Below are 12,393 nucleotides of genomic sequence, written 5' to 3'. Positions count from 1 at the left end.
TGGTTGTGTGCAGGGTTTTGATGTAGCCACGAGTACAATTATGTCTGAGGGATATCAACCTCTTGAGGCTCCAGTTTAAATCAAAATGTACTCAAAGAATGTTTAATTAATTAATCAGAGTTGTGTACGCTAAGTGCCAAAAGACAACACTTTAACCCCTTCCTCCCACAAAAGATTGGACCAGAGCATGCTGTAGCATAATATTTGTGCTATACAATTTCTGAAAATATATTTTTTATTTAAAATTCATTACAATTGATAATAAATAGCTATATTAAACCAATGGTTTTCATATTTAAAAAAACAAACAACTAATTTTCAGAGTTGAAATGTGGAAGGTTATAGACAAGGTCAGCAGAAGATTGTCTGAAATAGATCTTGTACGTTTTTTGTCCCAAGATGTGCTTGACTGTCTAAACCAGCATTTTAAAAATATTCGACTAGCAAAAAAGTAAGCGGAAATAATGTTTATACCGTTATTTTAAATTTTGTTCTCAATACTTAAGAGATTTGTGTTGTATTTTAATTTTGAAATTTTTGCCAATCAAATAATTTATTTTGTGTGTGCCCACTTATAACTTGATATTTCTTAACTACTTACACTATTATGCTTCCTGCCTATTTACAAGTTGTGGTTTGTGTTATTCAGAAATAAATTGGACAAATCAGAGGAGGATTTTAAACAGTTTCTCCTGCATTCCTGGCTGAAAGAAGAGGAGAAGGAGCTGAGCTGTCTGAGAAATGTGTCGGAAACTCTACTACTGTTGTTGTTGTCTCCACCTTACGCCACTTGTGCCCCACTTCGACATTTACTCAGGGAAATTATTGCATGTTCTGGTAATATTTATTTCCATTTTTACTTGGTTCATCCTGCTTTAAAAGCTCTTAATAATAATCTTCTGACTTAAATCATCCTGCTTTAAAAACTCATAGGAATAATCTTCTGGCTTAAATCATTCTGCTTTAAAAACTCATGGGAATAATTTTTTGACTTAAATCATTCTGCTTTAAAAACCCATTAGAATAATCTTTTGACCTAAATCATCCTGGTTTAAAAACCAATTGGAATAATCTTCTAACTTAAATAATTCTGCTTTAAGAACCCATTTTAATAATCTTCTGACTTAAATCATTCTGCTTTAAAAACCCATTTGAATAATCTTCTGACTTTCTGTTCCATCCTAGTTTTGAAGCCTACCATTGATCTGCTGTGTGATCCAGACTTTATCAATCAGAAATTGTTGGACTACATGGCGTACAGAGAGAAGTTGTACGCAGACACAAAGAGAACATACATGTACTCAGCCACGTATGAGGGCTTCATAAAGAAGATCAAATCTTCAGATTCAATCACTGACTTGAAACAAATGAGGTGAAAATCGTGTAGTCCGTAATCCTCACAGGATTTATGTCTACTTCTCACAGGATAGATTTCTACTTTTCATAGTATTGATGTTTATTGATGTTTACATGGACAGTGGAAGGGACAGAATAACTGGGCTCTTTTAAAGTAGCTTTAGTCAGTCAAACATTCTAAATTTGGACTTTTATTTATTGTTGTAAGCCTACAAGATGTATAACAAAAGAAATGGAAATAAACTGGTTTAGACTAAAAACCCAACTAAGCAGTAAATCAATCAAGTTCTTTTTTTTTAATTTCAAGTATTATTTTTTTTTAGATCATTTCTTAATAATCCTTTATTTTTACCAAAGTAATAAAATTAAACTAACAAGGATGGCAATTATGATATATTCTTGATTCAATCACACCGGTAAAAGTACATGTTAAGAAGAAAGTCTTGTATAAAGTTCTTATCTATTAGTGTTTCTCTCTTTTTGTTTTAAATTATATGCATGGTAATTAAAAAGCTGGTAGAAGAAGAATGGACACTCATTCCAACAGGATTTCTAACTAACAATTTTCTGTTTCTTTCATTCCCCAAGATACATTTATTTAAACTCTCAGAAAACTAAATGTCATAAGATTTTCAAAGCTTTTGGCTTAAGGACAGCTTAAGCCCCCTAAATTGAAATACATGATTGAAACAAATTTTTTTCTGGTTTGAATTATTTAGACTGATGTAAATCATTTATCTTTTCATTGTTCTTATTCATATTTTAATTCTGAACAGATTAGTATAAATTAATAAAAAATTAATACAATTATGAAAATCTGTTAAAAAATAAAAGCTATGCTCTTTTGAATTTTTTGCCATAATTAATGAGCTCTTTTAAAAATATTTTTAAAATATAATTTAAAATATTTAAATAGTTTTAAATACATAGAATTGTAGGGAATTTTATTATAGAATCATTTGTACAAATTCAACATTTTTGTCCAGATTCCTTAAAAATAGGGTTTAAGCTGTCCTTAATACATGAATTAGTGTCAGACTACAGTACTCTTGAACTCTCTTGTTTTGTGTTCTTGTAACAGATACCACATTATCTCAGAAATACTCCAAGCCTCAGCAATCAATGCATTAAAAAAACAACAAGGTCTCAATACAGGTGAGCCATTCCTGCTGGAGTGTTGAAGTTTTTTACAACTTAAGATTACAATTTTTAAGCTTTTGAAGTAACATTATTATAGAAATTAAATGTCATTATAACTTTTTGTAACAGGGTGTGTCAGTTATGAATCCAAGCAATTTTTTTTTGAAATTCATTGAAAAAAAAATGTTTTTTCTCAAAAGCTAATAAATGTTGAACAAAAGTATTCACCATTATTCTACATTAAAGATGTACTTCCCGATAGGCTGGGGGCTTGGTGTATGAGTGGTTAAAAAAGGGCTTGACTGCTGAACTACTGAACTCTATTGGCTTAAGTTGGGGAAAGTAAAGGCGGTTGGTCCTTGTGCTGGCTACATGACACTCTGCTCTTTAACCATTGGTCAAAGAAACAGAAGACCTTAACATCATCTGCCCTATAGATTGCATGGTCTGAAAGGGGAACTCCCAATAGTCTAGCAATGTAGTTTCCCAATAAATAATTCTAATAACTGAATTTAATATTATTCACCAGATAAAGATGTGGCCCCAAAAGGTACAAATAAAGGACAGCTTCTTAAAGCGAGAAATCTTGAACGTTACAAAAATCAGGTAAGTTTTTTTGTTTTTTTTAAGATCATAAGATATTCTTTTATTATTGATGTACAATCAAGTTTCAATGTTACACTCACATTTGCATTCTTACCCTATTTACATTACTTACCCAATTTACATTTCGTAGACCATTTACATTAATAACCATATTTACATTTTTACCACATTTACATTGATTGCCCCATTTACTTTATGTACCACATTTGCACCACATTCACTATATTTGCCACATTTCCTTGACTTAACAAGTAGTCATTGGTACTGTGAATAGAAAGTCATAATGAGATTAGTTTTAAATGTATTTCAGCTAAATGTAGCCAAGCAGCTTTGTGAAAAACGCATAATCTCCCTTGGAGGCTCCATATTTGAAGCCTCACCAAACTCTTCAGTGAAAGAGGAAGAGCTTCCTGGTCAAAAGGTAGGAGAGAGATTTAAAAGTTATTTGTCACATCTATGTTGAGTAACATATATATTTCTTCAGTAACATAATTTCATACACAGCCAACTATTTCTTTGCCATATTTCTAATTGGGACTTTTTCTAAAGGAGTTTCCAGAAGAAGCAGTAATCTTCATTCTCTTAATCATACTATTCTTTCTTTACAAAGCTTATATCAACTCTTCCTGGTTTGTACACATGATTTCTCCCACACCTAATCTCGGATCTAGCTGAAATTTAGCACAATCATTCTTTTACCTGACAACAAAATAATCAATAAAAAAATATTAACCAATTAGTTAACTTTTGATAATAAATTATTTTGTTTGGTATCTTGAACATATGAAAGAATTTGACTGAATTGGTGGTATTAGCTGAATTAGTCCCCTTTATAGGTCATCGTCTAAGCCTTAGTGAACACAACCCTGAAAAATAGGATGAGACTGTAGAAACATTACAAATTTAATTATTTGAATGATCCAAACTAATTAAGCAATCATGCTCATTATAAGCTTTGTTTTTTTTCTTTAATTTTTTAATATTTTTTATTGTTTATACATGCCTTGATTGTATTGACTGCCCTATAATGTCTTTAAATTATTTCCTGACCACTTCCTCCTGAATTGTATGATAAAAACTTGATTGGCGGGTAAGACTTTTAAAAAGGAGAGTTATGCCCCCTTCTCTGATCAACATTGAGCTGTATGTGCATGATAATGTCACTCCAGAAGAGGGCTGTTACATGAAAAAGTGCTCTACCAGATGATGTTTCATAAAATCATCTTGTTATGGAGTGTGTGTGTGTGTGTGTTTATATAGTGACGGTGGGAAGAAGTTAGGGATTGGTTGTGAATTATGCAACATAGGTGGCGTTATCGTCACTTAGTCTTAGTGGAGACCACTCCAGAACAATTAAACTGAAAGGTTGTGTCATTGTAATGAGTTAGATTTTGTTAAGAAATATTATTACTGAAGTCTACTACAGTTATTTCATTTGATCACAAGTTGATTTTGTCTATAGTATAAATCAAGTTCTATTTAGTTTTGTTGACAAAAGGAATTTATTCAAGTTATTTAAGTTTTATTAGTTAAGATATATTACGCCAACAACTGATTAGTTGTCTACTAGCAGTTTGGTTCAAAGACAGGTAACAACACATCTCATGCTGAACTTCTTGTAGCGGGCCTGTTTTGTTCAGACAAAAGATGTGATCAGAATGATGGTACATGTCTCAAGAAATTGGATAGTTCTGACATTAGATAGAGAAGTAGAGACTAGAATGGGATAACATTTTAAATTGATCTAGCTGCAGATACCTTTCATGAAAACATTTTCAAAAATCCTATTAAGAAAATGATGACGAGCGACTTGACTTAATAAATGATTAAAATTTTAAAGAATTGTTAGGAATGTAGTTATTACTTGATTAAAAATTAAATATCAATTTATGGCTACAATGGAGGTGCAACAGATTATTTTTCCTTGAAAAGAAAAAAGAGAACTTTTGCATTCACCCCCCCCCCCCTCCAATCCTCCCTGATTATAGCTAAAAGCTACTAAATTTTTTAAATAGCTAAAAGACACTCGTTTTTTGTTGATTTTTTTAAAAATATATTTATGTTTTAGCCTTGATATGTACTGGGTTTTTTTTTTTATTTCTTCAGTTATTCTCCTTCACTGTCATAATGGAAATGCCACAATTCAGAGATTATTTTATGAAATTTTTAAAGAAAGAAGGTGCTGAGTCTTATTTGGGGTAAAACATTTTTTATTATTGTTCACCTTTACATTTGAAAAACACAAATTTATTTATAAAATTTGTTCATGCTAGATCACTCAAATATGCCATTAATTTGGTAGTGTAAAGCTCTTTCATTGCTTATATCTATATTACTGTTAATATTAATTTTTGTTTTCACTTAAACATGTTTACTTTTTATATAAAATTTTGTTCTGACTTAATGTTTCACTTTCACCTGTCTCAGTCTGTTGGACCATTGGGGCACCACACAACATCTGTTTACCATCTCCATTCCTCTCTGTCTTTTGACTTGGATAGAATCTCTTTCAATGACATGTCCGTCCATTCTTTTATGTTGCTTTCTCTGTGTGTCGCTTCTTCTTTTTACTGGTACTGTTCCCCGAAGGAAGGTTTTTGTGAGCCCTGAGGACATTGTGATTTGGCCATAAAGTTTCAGTTTGTGTTTGTTTAGAGTAGTTAGCAGATCATCATGGGCTCTGAACGCTGAACTAATCCTGTCTCTAATCTCTTCATTTTGATGTGGTCTGAACTAATCCTGTCTCTAATCTTTTCGTTTGTGATGTGGTCTGAACTAATCCTGTCTCTAATCTTTTCATTTGTGATGTGGTCTTTGAATGTGATACCTAGGATATTTCTGTAGCTTCCCAATGCCATTGCTAGGATATTCCTCTCTAGTTCTGTAGTCAGCATCCAAGATTCACAAGATTTCATATTTAGTTTTGTTTTCACTTAAATATGTTTACTTTTCATGTTTAGTTTTGTTTTCACTTAAACATGTTTACTTTTCATATTTAGTTTTGTTTTCACTTAAGCTTGTTTACTTTTTCATATTTAGTTTTGTTTTCACTTAAACACGTTTACTTTTTCATATTTAGTTTTGTTTTCACTTAAACATGTTTACTTTTTCATATTTAGTTTTGTTCTGACTTGAGAAATGGTTGATTGTTCTTATTGAATTATGACTCTGGCTCTTTACAGATTCTGGATTGCTGTGGAAAAACTGAAAGGAACATCAAAGGTAAAAAAAACATTTTTTTTAATGGAAGACCTGCACTCTATTGCCATAATCATCTTCTCATTTGAACTAAGATCTGTAGTATATAAGATAATTATTTATCATTAGATTAGGGAAATCATCAACTGCATGTATCCTTTTTTTTTTTTAAACATTTAGTGTAGTAAGAAACTTGTAAAGGGAGCTCGCTTCCCTATAAGACACAAAGCGGTTTAAACTGCTAAAGCTCAAATTCCAACAAATTCAGATGTATTTGCTGATCTCCTAAAGGCAGCACAGAAACCTTCTCCCGGATACTCCCTCACATCACAGGTCCACAAGAGATTGGACCAACGCACACTGCTATGCATGAGAGGTGGACTATAAAAAAGCAATGTAGTAATAATGTATATTTATGGTTATACCCTATAACTTTGTAATCACCAACACAGTTGAATGGCAGTAATACTATTGCCAACTTTTATGTTGTGATGTCTGTGTCCTATTAATAGTCTACTTTTCAAACTGCAGTGCTTACAAACACTCTATATTTTCCAGGACCAACGTCACCAAGTAGCCAGTGATCTCTACCAGCAGTATATAGTTAGTAGCTCCTCTCTCGTCAAAGTGGATAAGACGATTCTCAAAGGAATGGAGGAATTTTTACGCGGAGACAAAGTATTTTTCCCTTTTTTATGTCCTTTCCAATAATGTCTTGTAAATAGTTAGCCGTTTTCTGGACATCTCAAGACTTTGTAACAGACAAGAAGAAATTATTTACTCAATTTAGTATTTTACAGTTTATAACAATTTTTGTTCCCGGTATCTTTAGGGTGCCTCTGAGTCCACCCAGTTTTAAAGGGTACCTGACATTAGTTGGGGAAAAGTAAAGGTCGTTATGCTTGCCACATGACACCCTCGTTAACTGTGGGCCATAGAAACAGATGACCTTTACCTCATCTGCCCTATAGATCACATAGTCTGAAAGGGAAACTTTACTTTTTTGTGCCCTTTTATTATAGTGCTTATTTTTAAGCAAACTTTTGTAATAGATAGGTTTGTTATTATTCCCATCGAGAATAACTATTATGGTTTGAATAGTACATCTTTTCTTTTATGCTAACAATTTTATTTATAAATGAACTATATGAATACAGCTTATCATGAGCAGGGGGTCATGTTGGCTTAGCATTAACTTGCTTGGTCTCCAAATTGAGGGCTCTTGAGTTTTGAAACCTGTCAAATACTTATATTTTGAACTTTAGGAATTTTAGGACACTCCTGAGTCCACCCAACTCTACTGAGGTATGTTGGGAGAGTAAAGAGGGTTGGTCAAGGTGCTGGCCATGGTTATTACCATCAGCCACAGAGCAGATGAGTGTAATGAGCTATGTCCCCCATAGATCTGAAGGTTTGAAAGGGAAACCTTTACTTGAACATCAAGAACCTCTCAGGTTTGAACCCTGACCTGCCCCCTTTCCTGCTGCCCTGCTATAATTTTGGTCTAGGAGGTAATAATCTTCATTTCTGAAGGAACATGTGAAACCTAGACGTTATCAGCTACTGCTTAAAAATATTTTCTTGCGTTGATTTTATAACATATATCTGTGGCCGAGTAGCATGAATTGCTTAGCTACCTGCGGGCTTAAGTTCAAATCCTAACTTGAGCTGAGTTGTGTTTGTTGAGAGCCCTGAAAAGTGACATGAGACAACACTCCAGAGTGCATACCACATGACCAGGCAGTCCTCCAGCTGCTTGAAATGAATTTGTGAATTTTGAGTAACTTTATTTTCCTCTCCAGGGTCATGAAGCCTTTGTGTCAGGGCAGAAAATTGTACAGAACTACTTGGAAGAACACTACTACCCTTCCTTCATAGTGAGTGAGACTTACCATCAGTTGTCTGCCAGTGTTACAGACTCTCTTACTTCTGAGGAGGAATCTGCCACGTCTGGTAGGTGAAATTCACACTAAAATTGTACAACACTTGAATTCAACAAAATTATAATATTTTATTTGCATTTTGTAATCACAACAAATTTCCATAAGGATAAATAAAGCAGTCTAAGTCTTATTTATTAAAATAAAATTTGGTTTAAAAAAATTATAACAAAATTAAAACAAAGACCCTATCCACCTATTGATCATCATCAACTCCAGTTGCGGATTCAGAAGCTCTAATCCTCTCTTGCAAAAGCCCTGGACAGAAACCCTGCTGTTGTGCATGCATAATGCACTTAAGTCACCATGCAGATCAAGAACTTGTGGCTTCACAGACCTTTAGCTGCAGGGATCAGCAAGTCTGGAGCAGTCAAAAAGAGTATGAGACATGGTTTCCTCTTTCTCCCCACAGTGGGGGCACCGTGAGACAAAACTTGACCTGAACCATGTGAGATATGAAACAAGACTGTAGACCATCAGGTACTGTGCTACAATAGCTTGTTCAGACCTGGCAGGCTTCCACTAAGGACGTGACTCGTGTGCCCCCCAGACTCTGCTGGTATTTTGGGACTGTCCCACCAATTGATAATATTTTATACATTTCTTTGTATTTTCTCCTAAGGTTCTTATATACTGTGTCCATTTCTTTCAGAGGAGTTGTTCCTAGAGTCTGATACTATTGGAGATATGGAAGACAGTTTAATGGCTGGTCAGTCCTACCATGCCCAGCAAAGACTCAGAGCAATTGACAGTAAGATTACAAACAAGATGAGAGCACTCAGTGCACAGAAGTCATCTCACAAACTGGAAAGTGGATCCAAAGTAAATACATAGATATTTAAATCAAACCAATTAGCAGGATTTAAAAGAAAGAAGCTTTCACAAAAATTAAAAAAAATAACATCTAGTTCATTTGTCCATTTGTGCTAATAATTTGTTGGTTTTCTAAAACAAGAATGACGTGGTGACTTAGTGGTAAAGTGCAAAATGCTCCTGGACATCTGCTTATTTATTTAACTCTTTAATGAAGACAGCAGGAATACCCACTATGTTTGTTCAATCTAAAGATTGTCTAGACCAGATTAAATTTTAGAAGTTAATATTTCTAAAACAATCAGTTTGACCAATTAGCTAGTAATTCTTTAACCAAAGATATACATCATCACATTTCTAGGAAAATTATTAAAGCCATTTTCGAGACCCATGTTCTGGTTTTGACAGTTTCTGACCATTTCCAATGAAGAATTTGCAAGCAGAAAACAGGAATTGTTAAAAGAAAAAAAAAAAAAAAGAAAGAACCAGAACTTTAATAAAATAGATTTTTAAAAAGATCTATGACAGAATTTTATTGCTTTTTTATCCATTTGTACAAATGCTCCTTCTTCCCTAATGTTTTTGAGCATGGAATGGGTTGCCTGAGTCAGCCAGGAAAACCAATGACTTGGCAGAATTTAGGTCATTGGTTAACATGCATGACTAGATTGACCCAGGAAATTGGGTAGAATTTAATCATCTTCTTTTTTTAAAATAAAGTCTGTATTTCATAAGATAAGGTCTGCTACTGTTTTTAATTTACATAAATCATTTACCAAATTGCATTAGTTTATAAACAAATATCACATTATTTGCAGTCATCCTGTCGTAATGTCATTTTAATTCTATGGGTGTGTTTTCTGATTCTTTCTTGATTTTTCTATTTTTGACAGCTGAAGAAAGTTCAGGAAGATATGGAGCGAGAGTTGGCAACTCTAAAAGAAGATAAACTTGCATTAGAGAAACACATAGCCAGAACACAGAAGTGGATAGACAACATTGGACACTGGAGTGCACATATCTATGATGCCTCTGTAAATATTTCTTGTCAAATTAGTCATTTTTACAATAAGTTATCGTTATTTTATATATACCCCTTAATGATACTAAGCTGTTTAATGTCCAGATTACTATACCACTTAAAGAAAATCTCATGTATTTGTTTAGATAATAACATTTACAATGTCCAAATTATAAAATACTTAAACTCAAATGTCTTTGTTTAGATCATAACAACAGAAGAAGATCGCAAGACTCCCCAGTTTGTTATCTTAGTGTCCTTGTCTAGTGAAGATGAGGATAGCCCACATTTAATCAGCACTTCCTCAGAAGGTTGGGCAATCTCTAGAACTTTGGAGGATTTCTACACTCTCCATGAGAAACTGTCACTGGTAAGTATAACTTTTATTAAAAGTAAAGTTCCCCTTTCAGACCTTGTGGTCCATAGGGCAGATGATGTTAAGATCATCTGTTTTTGTGGCCTACAGTTTATGAGGGTGTCATGTGGCCAGCACAATGACCAACCACCTTAACTTTTCCCCAACTAATGTCAGGTACCCATTAGAGCTGGGTGGACTCAGAGGCACCCAAAGATCTCGAAATTAAAAATTCCAGTCTTCACCAGGTTTTGAACCCGCGACCCCGGTTCATAAGCCAAGTGCTTTATCGCTCAGCCACTGTGCCTCCATAACTTTTAGACCTTTTACTAATTTGGTTCTGAAGAAAAACTATTAAGTTAGACTGCATATGTAGTTAATTTATCTTTTTTTTTTGTCCCTATTATGACTGACATGAAATAATGTACTCTTCTATAATCTTCATAGTTTATGACAATGCCTTACTATCTTCATTGTTTATTTACCAATACTTATATTTCTCAACTGGAACCTTGAAGAGGGTAAAATAACTAGATCTTTTACCATCAGCCCTGTTTTGATCTGATGCAGAGCAATAATTAGTTTATATTATCAGGTTAATTAAAAGTACTAACTCAATCATTCCTTAATTGTTCTCAATATTGATGGTTACTCTGAAAAAGAAGATTCATATGGGACATTCAGAATTAAATTTTGCTAGACAGTAAAAAAATATATTTCTTAGATTTCGATGACCATTTCAGAGTGTATAAGTAGCTATCTTGTCTGAGTTGTAGAGTCCATGGCTTCTGCAACAAAGGGTCATGAGTTGAACTTAAGATTTATTAGAAAATCTTTTAGGCCGCACAACTTTCATGGGTACCTGACTTAAGTTGGGGAAAATTAAGGTGGTTGATGTGCTGGTCATGTGACATCCACCATTGAACATTCATCGTCATTGCAATGTCTGATAGGGGAATTTTAAAAAAAAATCTAGTTTGGTATGAACTGGTGGGAAGCGTGGTCGAGAGGCTAAGTGCGCTTGAACTTGGCTTGTCTTGGCTACCTAGAAGGGGGCTCGAGGTTCGACACCCGACTCGGGCAGAGTTGTGTTTACTGAGCGCCTAAAGGCAGCACGGAAAACCAACTCCTAGATACCCCCACTGGTCCACAAATGAGATTGGACCAAAGCGCTCTGAGCATGCTATAAGCATGAAAGTAGCGCTATATGAAAGCTATAATAACAATAATGACATGGCCCAAAGATTGCCAATTAGCCAAAAACAAAGCATTTTTTTTTTTGTTTTTCTTTAGATTAGCAGCTTGCTCCAAAAGAAAGAGTTACCCTCCAGTGGCATCTTGTTTAAAACATTGGACAAAGCTTTCCTAACCAGGGCTACAACAATGCTGGATGACTATTTATCTGTAAGTTTCTAACTAACTCAGTTTGGTAGTGGAAGCAGACAAAAAATGTCTTGAAGTTGATATTTTAAAAAAAAGCTTCCACAAGTTATAAATAATGAAAAAGAATTAAGTAGAAATACAAAAAAAAGAGCTAAGCTGCTATATAATAAAAAGAAGAGTTAAGCTGTTTACAGTAAAAAGAAAGAGTTAATTTACTCTACAATAAAAAGAAAGAGTTAATTTATTCTACAATAAAAAGATAGAGTTAATTTACTCTACAATAAAAAGATAGAGTTAATTTACTCTACAATAAAAAGAAGAGCGACCAATACTTAGTTATCTCTGAGAAACAAGACAGAGGGAAGACTGCACTGTCAGTTCAGTGATTAATAAACTCAGTTCACATTTATATAATTTTAAATTATATGGACTCCTGTTTGTTTTACATGGCATGATAATACATGACCAGTTCGTCATCGTGCTGCTGAGTTAGCAAAATAAAATTAAAAAACAAAAACAGCACGGTATAAATTCTAGAAATGGAAAAATCTTTGAAAAATAATTACCGTATCCATAATTAG

General features: G+C 33.7%; 1 protein-coding gene across 4 annotated transcripts in view; it reads left to right on the top strand.

Moving 5' to 3' along the window:
- The window catches only part of LOC106050480 (sorting nexin-25-like), a 36,445-nt gene that overhangs the window by 12,047 nt on the left and 12,005 nt on the right, over positions 1-12,393 (top strand). For all 4 annotated transcript variants that reach the window (XR_008779165.1, XM_056037126.1, XM_056037125.1 and 1 more), the window contains exons 4-17: positions 323-451; positions 650-837; positions 1,186-1,372; positions 2,438-2,511; positions 3,026-3,102; positions 3,413-3,523; positions 5,209-5,300; positions 6,285-6,324; positions 6,859-6,978; positions 8,103-8,253; positions 8,893-9,062; positions 9,947-10,087; positions 10,280-10,444; positions 11,723-11,833. Coding sequence is in view for 3 of the 4 variants with exons in the window: in XM_056037126.1 (XP_055893101.1) it covers positions 323-451; positions 650-837; positions 1,186-1,372; positions 2,438-2,511; positions 3,026-3,102; positions 3,413-3,523; positions 5,209-5,300; positions 6,285-6,324; positions 6,859-6,978; positions 8,103-8,253; positions 8,893-9,062; positions 9,947-10,087; positions 10,280-10,444; positions 11,723-11,833 (1,756 nt within the window). In the remaining variant the exon portion in view is untranslated. The remainder of the gene's footprint in view (positions 1-322; positions 452-649; positions 838-1,185; positions 1,373-2,437; positions 2,512-3,025; positions 3,103-3,412; positions 3,524-5,208; positions 5,301-6,284; positions 6,325-6,858; positions 6,979-8,102; positions 8,254-8,892; positions 9,063-9,946; positions 10,088-10,279; positions 10,445-11,722; positions 11,834-12,393) is intronic.

Source organism: Biomphalaria glabrata, chromosome 8 (assembly GCF_947242115.1).
Source record: "Biomphalaria glabrata chromosome 8, xgBioGlab47.1, whole genome shotgun sequence".
NCBI classification, from domain to species: Eukaryota; Metazoa; Mollusca; class Gastropoda; family Planorbidae; genus Biomphalaria; species Biomphalaria glabrata.
The sequence above is the reverse complement of the archived record's forward strand: the minus strand, read 5'-3'. Positions and strand labels throughout refer to the sequence as shown.